The sequence below is a fragment of the Lissotriton vulgaris genome, chromosome 6, assembly GCF_964263255.1.
Source record: "Lissotriton vulgaris chromosome 6, aLisVul1.2, whole genome shotgun sequence".
In the NCBI taxonomy this organism is placed as follows: Eukaryota; Metazoa; Chordata; class Amphibia; order Caudata; family Salamandridae; genus Lissotriton; species Lissotriton vulgaris.
The window spans coordinates 848,003,005-848,016,259 of NC_141694.1; the positions used below are offsets into that span (position 1 = coordinate 848,003,005).

The 13,255-nt window shown below is 44.0% G+C and overlaps 1 protein-coding gene across 1 annotated transcript in view; it reads right to left on the bottom strand.

Annotated features, from left to right (window-relative positions):
- The window catches only part of CRIM1 (cysteine rich transmembrane BMP regulator 1), an 891,430-nt gene that overhangs the window by 135,710 nt on the left and 742,465 nt on the right, over nt 1-13,255 (bottom strand). The window contains exon 11 of the mRNA XM_086926868.1: nt 7,458-7,667. Within this exon, the coding sequence (XP_086782994.1) occupies nt 7,458-7,667 (210 nt within the window). The remainder of the gene's footprint in view (nt 1-7,457; nt 7,668-13,255) is intronic.

Genomic DNA, 13,255 nt, shown 5'->3' on the forward strand with positions numbered 1-13,255 from the left:
CTGATGTAATGGCTGTGAGGAACACTGTCTTGAGGGTGAGAAGCTGCAACAGGCAGCGGTGAAGTGGCTTGAAAGGGAGTGCACTTCAGCAATGTAACGGCCAAGCTATGCTCTCAGTGTAGCATCACAAAGGGAGAGGGATGAAACAAATGTTGCAATCCTTCTGAAAGACACATAACAATGATTGACTTAAACAATGAAGGCTGATACGGCAACCACAAAAAAGCAGAAAAAAAAACAAAAGGTACCCTTTAACTGTGCCCCTTAGCAAAGCCTTGCCAAGCTAGGGCCAAAATAAATAATAAAACATCAGATAACTTCGCCTGAAGGGCGTCTCTCTCCTGAGTGTCGCACCAAGCCACAAATTCGTCCCAACAAAAGGCATATACAGTTTTTATCTGGCAGCCAAAATTACATCAACCACATCCAGAGGAAGGTTAAATGTGGTCAGCTGTCCCTGCTCAATCTCCAAGGATGAAGGAAGAGATGGACCAGGCCCAGGTGAAGAACACTGCTCTGCTGCTGTGAAAGCAGATCCTCCCAAAGGGACTACCTGGTCAGAAGATGGATACTCAAGCCCAGGAATTCTGGAACCCATATTTGCCATGCCCAATCCGGGGTTACTAGGATTACTTTAGCCTGGTCGGTCCTGATATTGTTGCGAACCTGGGGCAGCGGAAAGGCACTTAGGAGACCCGAGTTCCATTGGAGGCCGAAAACATCTCTGAGTGAGAGACACCTTGGAAACTCCAATGCACTGAAGTGCTTACATTGTGTGTTCTCTGCGGTGGCGAAGACATCAAGCGAAGGTTCTCCCAATTCTCAGAAGAGACCTTGTGCCACCTCAGGGTGTAACTGCCACTCGTGGCCCACTAGTAACTGACAGCTGAGTTTGTCTGCCCGGGCATTTAAAGAGCCTGCCAGGTGGTTCACCACCAGCAATACTGCTTGGTGGTCCAGCCATCACCAGAAGCCCATGACCTGTGGGTCTGTGACCTCTACCGCCCTGTTGGCTGCGATACCACATGATGGTGGTATTGTCCTTGAGCACCTAAACTAGCCTCCCCTTGATGGATGGAAGGAAGGCTTTTAACACCAAGCGGGCAGCCCTCAGGTCTAGAAGGCTGATATGGAACCGGGATTCCTCTAGAAAACAGAAACTTTTTCTCTCCCCTCTCCCAACGAATTAGTGGAACATCAGTCACCACTGTCAGCTCTGGGTGGGGAAGTGAGAGGGGCAGGCGCAAAACTAACTGCAGTCCAGAAACCTCCACTGCAGATCTTTTGCCGTCTGAATGTGGTTGGGGAGGACCCCTTGATGTTGGGCCCACAGACTTCAGATCCCATACTGAGCCCACATGCCACCTGGCGTGCATGACCAGCAGGATGCAGGAGGCCATCAGATCTCAACGTGGCTGTTTTGCAAATATCCGGGATAGGGATACTCCTCAATAAAGCAGAAGTAGCTGCTTTACATTTAGTGGAGTGAGCTTTAGGTTTAGTTGAGAGTGTCTTCTTACCTTTTTGATAGCACAGTAGAATAAAGGAATCCATCCATTGCGAAATGGATTGCTTGGAAGTAGCTAATCCTGTAAGGACTGAACCATAGTTGATAAACAATTCGTTCGATCTGGGATGTCATGTGACTTAGCAAGATAAAACTTCAAGACTCTTCTCACATCTCGAGAATGAAGAGATCTTTCAGCTGGAGTCGAGGGAGTCTGAAAGAATGTGGTTCATGATGGCCCGATTAACATGGAAATCTGAAAGAACCTTAGAGAGGAATTTCATGTGAGTTCTCATAACCGCTTTGTTGGAGTGACAAACTGCGTATGGTTCATGAGAGCATAATGCTTGGATCTTGTTAACCCTGCAGGCTCATGTGATCGCCACAAGGAAAGCGGTTTTCCTGACAGATTTTGTAGTGATGCCTTGTGAATGGGATCGAAAGGTTCCTGCATAAGCCGTTAAAGGACTACATTGAGTTCCCAGGGAGGTGAAGGACACCGAATGGGAGGGAAAACCTTTTTCAACGCTTCTATAAAATCCTTGATCACATGCATTTTGAAAAAAGAGGTTTGTAAAGGTCATTTTCGATAGGCAGTAAGAGCTGCCAAGTGAAACTTTATAAAAGAGACTTGCAAGCCAGATTTTGTCAGAAGTAGTAAGTATGGAAGGATTACATCTTCCTGACAAGTTATAAAGCCCACATTTTTAAAGGGACCATACATGCAAAATCTCTTCCACTTGAAGGCATATATGTAGAACATGTTGAAGGCGGCTTAGCCTCTCTGAGGATTTCCAGGCAGCCTTGTGGCAGATTTAAGTGCCGGGTACTGCACTAGCTCTTGAACCATACAGCCAAATTCAAGGAGGAGAGGTTGGGGTGGAACGTCTGGCCTCCGAACTTCGTTAGCAGGTCTGGTCTGCATGACAGCTTGAGATGAGGATGCTCTCACCAGTGAAGAAGGTTCGGGATCGACCACTGATGTGCCCACTCTGGAGCCTTTAGGATCATCTTGGCTCTTGAGTGGTACAGCTTTATGAGGATTGAAGGAATCAGGGAAATCAGAATAGAGTAGAGAAATCTGCTGGACCAGTTGATCAGAGGGCATTTCCCAGTGTCCCTGGAGGAAAGTAATTTGAGGAGAAGCGTTGGCATTTTTTGTTTTTTGCAGTGGCGAACAAGTCGATGGCAGGATTGCCCCACAGTTTGAAAGCGTTTAGTACAACGTCATCGTGCAAAACCCACTCATGGTTTTATTGCAGAACTTTGCTGAGTTTGCCTGAGCATTTTGGACACCCGGAGGGTGAGTTGCCATAATCATCAGGTCCCGGGCTATGAGCCATTCCCAGATTTTTTTAGCCTTGTATGACAAGTGCCTGAACCTCATTCCTCCCTGCTTGTAGAGGTAGTCATTGGTGGCTGTACTGTCTGTCTGAACAATGGGCGAAATGCTTGCAGCCCCTGATGGACTGTGCATAGTCTGAGGATATTGATATGATAAGTTCTCTCACTGAGACGACCTGCTCTAAGTTAGGAAAAGATCCATGTGGGCTCCCCATACCAGTAACAATGCAGCCCTCACTATTGTTTAATGACGAGCTTCCTGATGAAATGGCATACCTATCAGCAGGTTGGTTGGGGAGAAACACCATTTCTGGAACATCTTCACATGAAGGAATAGTTTTATCTTGTGTTCCCAATTGCCTGTCAGTTGGTCCCACCGGTCCTCAAGACATTTCAGCAGAGGTCGCATGTGGAGACGGGCATTCGGTGTTGAGGAAGATGCAGGAGGCCATTGAAGCGAGAAGAGACAATACTGTTCTTACCGTTGGATGAGAGGCTTTCATAAAAGAATGACACTTCTGAAGAATCGATAAGTCCTCCTCCGAAGGACACACTCTTGCCTGTATTGTGTCGATGGAGGCACCCGGATAATCTAAGGTTTGAACCGGGATAGACACTGCATTGCTTAGGTTGACATGAAGCCCTAACCTTTGGAGAAGTTTGCAAGTCCTGTTGTACAGAAGCTGGGCTTCCTGAGAAGTTGAAGCCTTGATCAGCCAATGGTCTAGGTATGGGTAGACTAATATTCTGTATTTCCTGAGAGGGGCAGCAACTACTGCCAGGCCCATGGAGAATGCTCTGGGTGCTGACTTCAGGCCAAACGGAAGTACTTGGTACTGATAATGTGCCTGCCCCACTACTAACCTCAAGAACGTTCGATGCTGTCTAGCTATTGAAATCTGAAAGTATGCTTCTTGAAGGTCGATGGAACACAGCCAATCACCCTGGTGTAATTGGGGATAGATTTGATGTAATGTCAGCATCCAGAGCTTTTCTCACTAAATTAATCTATTAGCTGTTTTGAGGTCAAGTATGGGTCTCAAATCGCTCTTTTATTCCTTCTTCACCAGAACGTATCTGGAATAAATGCCTGTCCCTAGTTGTTTAAGAGGAACAGGTTCCACCACTTGCTTTTGTAAAAGGATGTTGACTTCCGATGTTAGCGGCTGGAGTTGGAAACTGAACGGTTTCGGAGGTATGGACGGTAGAGGACTGGTGAATCTGAGACAATATCTATTTTGCATAATATTCAGAACCCAGGCAAGTCTTGTGTTGTTTTGCCACTCTGACAGATAACGATAAATGCTTCCCTCCCACCAGAGTGGGTAACAGAAAGGTGGGGGTGGGGGGGGGTTGGAACAATTCAGGGTTGTGATTTAGATGGTTGTTTGCCACCCTGAGCAGGCTGCTGGGTGGATCTTCCCCTAGTCTGCTTCCATTAGCAGGGCTGATAAGGGGCATTGATTCTGTTGCTGGCTCCCCTGATACCACTGAGGGGTTTGACCCTTCTGATAATAAAAATGGCATTGGTAGAGCTTGAAAGATTTCCTCTGATCTCTGGGTCTTTCTAAGCTGACTGCCTTGAGAGTCTCAATTTCGGCTTTCATTTGTGGCATCTCCTCATCAGAGTGGCTTCCAAAGAGGGTAGCATCGGAGAATGGGAGATTCAGTATCCTCTGTTGATATTCTGGCTTTAGGGATGTGAGACTAAGTCAAGAACGTCTTCTCGGAGCAACACCATGGCAGTACTCGTGCTGCTAAAAGGGAAGAGTCTGCTGCAACACTAATGATTTGGTTGGACACCATTATTCCTTCACTTAGAATTTGCATGAAGTCTTCCTGTTTATCTCTGGGGAGATGTTATGCAAACCGCTGCATGGATTCCCATAGTGCCCTGTCATACCTGCCAAGGAGTGCTGTTGCACTAGCTGCTTCAATTGTGGTTGCTGCAGTCTTTACGACCCACTCAGTCTAACTTTCTACTCTCCTTATCAGGAGGCACTGTAGAAGTGGGAATAGTGGCATGGTGCTCTTTTGACGCTACCACAATCACGGAGTCTGGAGAAGGGTCAGTATGGAGAAAGACAGGATCTTGTTCTGAAGGGTATTTCTTTTGAAGCCTCAATGGAGCTGATTTAACCGAGGCTGGAGTTAGGAAAAAGCCCATAAGCCGGTTCTAGAAGACCTGGCACTAGTGGCAGCAGTGTTCTTGGTGCTCACCTGTGTTGAAGTGTCTCTAATATTAGTGATGTTGTAGGTGTTTGGCGCTGACATAGCAAAACTGAGTTTTGCAGCTCCCCTCATCAAGGCCTCTTGGAATGTGGCGATATCATCCACCGGTGATATGCGTGGAGGTGGAGAATCTGAAAGTGCTGGAGAGTATTGTCCAATAGACATGGAAGATGTATCCATGGTATGATGTCTAGACCGAGACCGTCGTAAATAGTGACGATGGCAAAAGTGCCTGAAAATGGAGATGATCGCCGTGGGATAGGACGGTGGGGCGAGAATGATGGCGCGATCTGGACCGAGATTTGGGCCTTGATGTGAGAGTGCTGGTGTAGGAAGCACTGGAGGTGTTGGAGGAGGTGGTGGCGGCGGAGGAGATGGCGCTGGTAGAGGTAGAGATGCCGCTGGAGAACAAGGTTCAACCCTTGAAGGGGAGTATGTTCCGGAATACTCAGAATCTGGAGATGAATAAATACGCCTCCTTTTTACTTGCCTCCTGTAGCTTTGATGACGTTGAAAGACTTCTCGACATCGACCGCTCTAGATGCCTCAACATTGACCTGCTTGTCGACGGCGAGTGGCGGCGGTGCCTCAACATCGGTATGGACCTCAACACAGATCTGTTTCTGTACCTCAACTGTGTTGTCATCGATGCAGATACACCTTGCCACAACGATCTACGGCGCTTCATCAACATCAGACAATGTACTGACAGCGAACATGTAGGTGCCATACCACTTCTTGATGTCAACTGGAACCAATGGCATTTTTCTGCAGTCTTCTTCCTGGCACGCCCTCCAGAGACAGAGCCCTGGTAGAGGACTGACCCTCTCCTCGCCCTTTTTCTGCAGTCTTCTTCCTGGCACGCCCTCCAGAGACAGAGCCCTGGTAGAGGACTGACCCTCTCCTCGCCCTGAGGTCCCACCTTCAGACTGTGTCTTTTGTCTTCTTCGCTCGGCGGTGCCATGGAGGCAAATTTTCTCCCTGCCCTTCAGGCTGCGTCTTGAGAAGTTCCTGCAGTGGTGTCAAGACTCAGGAACATGGGTCTCTGGAAGGCAGATAATACAAACCTCATAAGGGTCTGTTTTAGCCTTTTTTTCAGCCCCAGTCTGGGCATTTATCAAACAGAGAAGTCATTTGTTCTGACAAAATACCTAAATTTTCTGTCAGGAAAGAATGGAAAATGCCAGATAGAAACCAAAAACGTAGAGTGAACTAGTTGTCAACAAGATTTACTTAAAAATGTCGCGGGACAAAAAGCCAAAACAGGCCAAGCTCAATGCTGCATGGTCATGTCAGCAGGGGCCGGAAAAAAGAACTGAAGCAACTGCCACCTGTTGAGCATGACGGGATACTGGTGGCCCTGGGTTCTTAAAAGCATAGTCTCTATTTCTAACTCATAATAACAACCTATGGGGATACACTGTCCTGCTCTCCTTCATCTCTATCAAAAAAGGGGATGTGAAAGACATTTATGCTGTTTCTTAAAACATCATGAAATTATAAACATACACTTCCTCCTGGCCTCTTTTTCAGGTACAAGATGAATAACTGGGCCACTGTTGCCTACTCCTATAGGCTCGCATAATCTTCTTAATGACTATGCGGGACTTCCTGAAAAAAAAGTGAAAATCGGCACTTAAGAAGATATATCATGAAAAAGTGCTCCGGGGTCCCCGCACGTGGGCGGGACTATTCAGAGCTTATGACTATAGTGGAAATCCCCTTAAGAGAGAAATGATGAAATGCAGAGTAATTATTAAGAGATGCCCTTTCACCTGAAATTAATACATCATCCCATGTACTACCAATGTTTTTAGCAACATCATTTCAGAAAGCAAACAGCTCCTGAGAAGTAATACGGAAATCTGACATCATCATCAGCTATGTGGTGTCACTACACAGCATCACAGTAGTCGTATTGGCAGTTCCTCTTTGGGCTGTTATTAGCCATACATTTATGAGTGGAGATTTGCATCTGCTCTACAGCCAAACTCCTGTATTGCTGCATGCCCACGTCTGCCCTATAACAAAGGCGCAATGCCACTAGCCCCTGATCACAAAACTTGCACCAGCATCTCGAAAAATAAAGGACGCCGCCCCTACAGCTCCTCATTCCAGATCACTTTCAAAAAATGCAAATTGTGGGGTGGTGAAACTTGCATGGCATTTTATTATCTGTTACAGCGCCTGTGGCCCTGCTCTAATTGCAGACTTGTAAATTTCACAACCATGCTGTTTTCGTAAGTATTGACAACACTAGCTTTCACATTCCTTGTAACACCATTCTTAAAATACGAACTGAAATCAAACAGGGGTGCGCAAACACACAGGGTCACAATAGGTATCTTAATATGACACTGAAAATCCTGGGTACCTGGACACGATGGACAGCACTGCCCCGGGTGTATGGTGGGACTGGCACAGTCTGGCACAGGGCAGGTGATCAGGGCACACATCTCTCTGCCATTGTGGCAGTAGCATTCGCGACAGCCGTCATGCCAGCTCTCCTCGTTTTCATGTCGGCGTCCATCCATTGACAGGCAAGATGTCGTTTTCACAGACGGCACAACAGATGCTGGTACTTCTGAATCAAATAAACAAAGTAAACTGTGTCATGGAGTTTCTCGGGGCAGAACACTCATACAAATACGGAATGTTGTTTTCTACCCTTCACCAGTTTATTTTATGATAAGCTTTACTACAAGATTAAAGTTATACAGCCAACATGCAAGTAGATGAAAATCAAGTACAGCAATGCAATACATCAAAAGTTAGCTGAATACACCAATTCGGAAACTGAAACGTCAGTCATACATTCTTCCTTATTCACGTCCCGTGAGAATGTCAATGAAATTCCAGGGAGAAAGAGGGCTTCCCAGCAATGATTTTCAGGAATGATTTTCAGGCCAATGGGTTTGGACAGGGAGAAGTAAACAGCTGGTCTTCAACATTTATCCAAATGATACATTTAAACAAAAACAGCATTCAACGAGCAAGAGGTAGTTCTAGTCTTGTTTCGTTATTTGTGTGTTCTGTTTTTCAATATTACTAATAGCGGAGTGAGTTTGGCAGTTTGTATAGCGTGAACGCACCCACCTGCTGATAGCATTTGTAGCGCGCGCTAGTCATATTGTCATGTCAAGTTTTATGGGGCTTGTGGCAGTCAGCCAGTCTCAAGAACTTTTGGACTGATGACTACTAGCTTGCAGTTTCTAGGGTTAGAAGACGGGTGGCTTTTTTCACCCAAATTTCTTCGATGAATTGTCCCCAGTATCATGCCTCAATTTTGTGTAGGACTGGTGGCATGACCACCTTCCAAGTGCTTTGGAATCCTGCAACACTCTGCTGTAGCTCAGCCTTTCTTTATTTCTATGCCACATGAACGAGGATGACATAATTGCTCTCTGCACACACATCATCCCAAGCCACTTTGCAGAGGTTAGTTTTGGCCAGAGCAGGTTACATGACGTGAATGTAGGAGATGATGTGAACCGCTGAAACCAGAAAGGAGGTGCATGGAAAGGGAAATAAAATAAACAAGCATTGGCAAAGCCAATAGGTTTCGCCTATACCAGATCTATTGGCATTGTCAATGTTTTTTGCATGCTGCACAGCAGCACGAACTGCTGTGCAATAAAGCCTAAACAAAAAAAGCTGGTTACTTGATAAAATGCATGCTAAATGCAAACTAAAAAAACACAAAACGGAGCAAACTATTAATGGGAGATACAGGGTCACTTTCCATCTTCGAATCAAAGAAATTTAAACCCAAATAAGTAACACCACTGGCCAGTAACCAGCTTTGCAGTGCCAAAATGTAATTTTTGTTTTATCTCCAGGAAAACAAAGTGAAGAGATTTTCGGTGTCAACTGGCACCATGTCCTGAACGGGACTCCATCAATTTCGGCTAGTCCGACCAACACTCCTAAGCTGCTGGGAATTCTAGTTCCAAACCTTGAAAGTGAAACTAAACACTAACATGCTTAGTAATGCCGTTTGAAGACCCGGGAATGCCATCAAAACTAAAAGCCTTTCATGCCCACCCCAGTTTGCATTTACATGCAGGAGACATCTGTTATACGAAAACAGACACGTGAAACTTACATTAAAATATGGTCTAGTATACAGCACTTGAAAAGCATAAACCACTTCACCTCATAAAGCTAATGGGAGAGCTATGCTTTTTACTTTGTTCAAGAATGTGCTTATCATTAAATCGTGCTGCTCTGTAGTATGCAACTGTATGTCACTAGCTCATTTAAGACACCAACGCACATAACAAAAATGTAGTTTTACAAAATGTCACCTAAAAACGGCAAAACTTTAAAGGGGTGTTTTTCGTAAGCCTTTTTTCTGCATTTCCTTTTAAAAATGGCAGACGTTCCCCTACTTTGAACAATACATTGTTCTTCCTCGTTCTCTTGTTGTCGAACATGAGCAGCGCATCATCATCCTGTCAACAATTGCCATATGCTTTGATCCTGAAAATAATTTGACAGTTTGCTACAAGAACAAATGCATGTCCCGACAGCTCACCAGTAGTATTCTTTTGTTTTACAGATATTATCACTTTCTAAGCAAGTTGATTATACTTTCCTGGAATTTTACAAAATGATTTAAAATAACCTTTAATCACGGTTCTGACAGACTATGTGAGGAGCAACCGTCTAGAAAGACGACACCGCCCAGCACTTGACTTAACATGCTAGCGAAGTAGCCAAGGAAGGGGGTTGAGAACGCATGCTGGTCCTGCAGCTAAACCGCTTCGACTAGACAACGCGCTGGGAGAAAACATGGGCAACAAAAACCTTTAAATATACTTCAATGCAATGAGCAATATCGGCAACGCAAACCATTCAGCTACACCAGACTTCCTTCAAAAGTTTACTTCGTGTCAACATTAAAAAGGTAGTGAAAAGGAAGTTCAAGTAATGTATTCGAAATGTGGGATTTCGCAGTTTTGAAGTTTTGCACTGACGACAGGGCCAAACGATGTACTTGTCACTAAACGAAAATGAATTCTAGTGGACAAGACAACCCAGAAACACTTATGCGATTGATGTTCGAGTACATTTATTTACATTCAAATAAGTTAAAATAAATCAAAGTTGCATATGCATTCTGACTCGCACAACATTAAGAAATGAGTTTGTACATAATATACAAAGTATGTTAACTTAGCCGGACCATAGCTACCTTAAATGTGACTTCGGGGATAAACTTGTATATAATAAAACAAAGCACTATGGCGTGGCCAGCGCTGGCCGACATAGTGCCTTTTTTGTTGTAAGGCGGGGGAGAAGGAGCAAACATTTTTTTTAAAGGACGCCAGTGGGGTGAGAGGAACGACCACAACGAAGAGGGAGGGATGGGAAGGACAGGGAAAACAACAAGGACGGGAGAGTGGGTAGGACGTTTTAAGAGGTTTAGAGCCTTCAAAGACATGCACTGTTAAGGAGTGCCTGTGCCTGACTAAAAAGGAAGCAAAAAGTACCTGTATAACCTGCAGCCAATGGATTGACAATGACTACAGAGACCGGTAACTGTACTTGATCCAAACTCTATGTGCGACTGGACGCAGCAAGCACTGAAGAAAAAGTGGAAGCAGCAGGAGGCTCTGACCAATCAGAGGCAAGACGACGAAAGCGACGTGGAACCCAACCAATGGTAAGTAACAGTAAGTATTGGGTAAGCTGTAAGACCTTTGTTTTATTACAATAGTTTTCGCTGACAGCACATGCACGCTGTACATGCGAAACCTAAAAAAGGCAAGAGGAAAAAAGGTGCTCATCTTTATGACAGTCTGTACATAGCACTCAGCCCCCAATAAAGCATTCATTATGAGCTGTATTTTGAAGTCAATGGAGAAGCTTAGATAGATGCTACCTTGATACCAATTTTGTAAGTGGTGACACCTTAGGTCAAACGTATTGGATGCAGGCCCCTCGACAAATACTTTAGCTTTCACTAGCACCACATATTTGTTTACAAATGGCAAAAAGTCACACACCTAACCCTTTCACTCAGCAGCTTTGACATCATGATTATCATAAGAACTATATTTCCTATCTGAAAGGTATAGGTTCAAACTAATCACAGCTGAGTGCTTCCCACGTCCATCTCCCTATTATAACACCAACCCAATCAGGGTTAAGAAACCGGACAATATTGTCTCTGAAGTAGAGGGTCTCCCCAAAAACAACATGCTATGAGCACCCAGGTCAGTTTTCTTACATACACCAATGCTTCTCCAACAAATGTGCTGTTAATGAACCACTGAGAGACAGTGCAGATGCATGAATGGTGCACCCTTGCCAGTGAGAAACCACTCCAGTGATGTACAATTATTTCTATGCTAGTACATCTAAACTGCAACTACTAAGAAAGAAAACAAAGTCCCCAATGGAGGCAAGAACAAGGCTAAGTGGAATAGCTAGAGTAGGTTCTAATGGTAGATAAAGGATTGAAGTTACTTGGTTTTACAAAGAGACGCATGTTGGCGTAAACAAATCTGACTAAATCTGGTAAAAAATACAAGGGATATTGAAAGAAGATCCTTATTTGAAGAGAGTATTATTCTTTTGTTTATGGAAAGTTGTATAGTTTGAAAATTATGATACAGGACACATACTTTATTTATGAATGATCAGTGCACAACTACATGTAAAAAACAGAAATAGTATTGCTTTTTCCATCCATCTGAGGTAGATAAAATGAGTACCATTGAGTTGGGTAACAATAAACATCTGTTATTCAGCGCCAAGAGACCTATGGGTGAACGTGCACTTTACAAATACACATGTTATGTTATTCAAACTTGAGGACTGGGCAGAATAAAATATTTTTTATCTCAGGTTCAAAACGGCTTTCGCCCTGGCCGGAGTACAGTGGAGCAATCCCTAAATTTACTATTGCAGATGGGATAATATGTCAAAGCCAGGAAGGGTGCCTTGCACATGGATTTCATGGACCTCTACTATGTTTTGATACCATAAATTAAGCAAAGCTATGGGCCACGATGGAAAAGATGGGGGTTGAAGTAGCATTAATGGACCTACTTAGGCATCTGCATAGGGACTCAACAGACAAAATACATTATGGGCCAGACGGGCAGTGTTCGACCTCCACAAGCTCCAATTGGGGAGTAAGACAAGATTGCATTATGGCACCATAGTTGTTTCTATTCTATACAAATGGACTACATAATTATCTAGTGAGTAAGGGGAAAGACTTGCTATAGACTGGGAAGCATCGAAGCCTTAACCTTTTATATGCAGACTATGGGTTCTCCTTGAGGTCTACAGACTGTATTAGATGCATTTACCTCTTTTATGAACGAACTTGACTTAAAGTTAATTTATTTTATTTATTCAGTGTTTTATATGGTGCAAACATGACCCAATTGGGTATTTGAGCTCTTCCTAGTTCTATAGCATTCACCGTCACAACAGTTCGTTAGAGGAGGCCTTTAAACACAACTATAGCGCATAAATTTAAATTTGAGTAGAAACATTTGCAAATTAAATTAATAAGAGTCCTAAAAGAATACATAATGTGTACAGTCGACTGTACATAACAAACAGTCTGATTATACATTTTAGTGTATAACAAGGCATATTATTACTCAGTTAGTCTCTTCCTTGTAAGTTGGCTAGGTCTATAACTAAAAGTTAACTTGTAAAAGTCTTTTACAATGATTAGCGGCTCAAAATAAAAATAAAATAAAGGGTACGTTCCCTGGGCGGTCTGAAATTGCCAAAGTAAACTATTTAGGCATCACTTTTGTCTCAGATATGGGACATGGGGTAATTTATTGACTCCAAGATCATAGTCCCTTGCAAGAGCAAATGAGGCAATCTTTCGGTTTTCCTTCAATTTAGGCCACAAACCAATTAAGGAAATGCTACAATTACGTAAAAGTATTTCAGTAGGCACTTATGGAGCAGGACGTTGCGGATACATAAACCCTGTAAAAATGCAGAGGATAGAAAGGAAAATGCTACTTACCAGTATGCATCTGTTCTTGGCATGTAGAGCTGCAGAGTTGCACACTATGCATAGATCGCCACCTAGTGTTGGGCCCGGATGTTTGCAGTTTGTTGTTGTCCTGAAAAGTTCTCTGGAAGTCACGAGATAGGTGACTCCTCCTATGGACCACATTGCGCATGGGC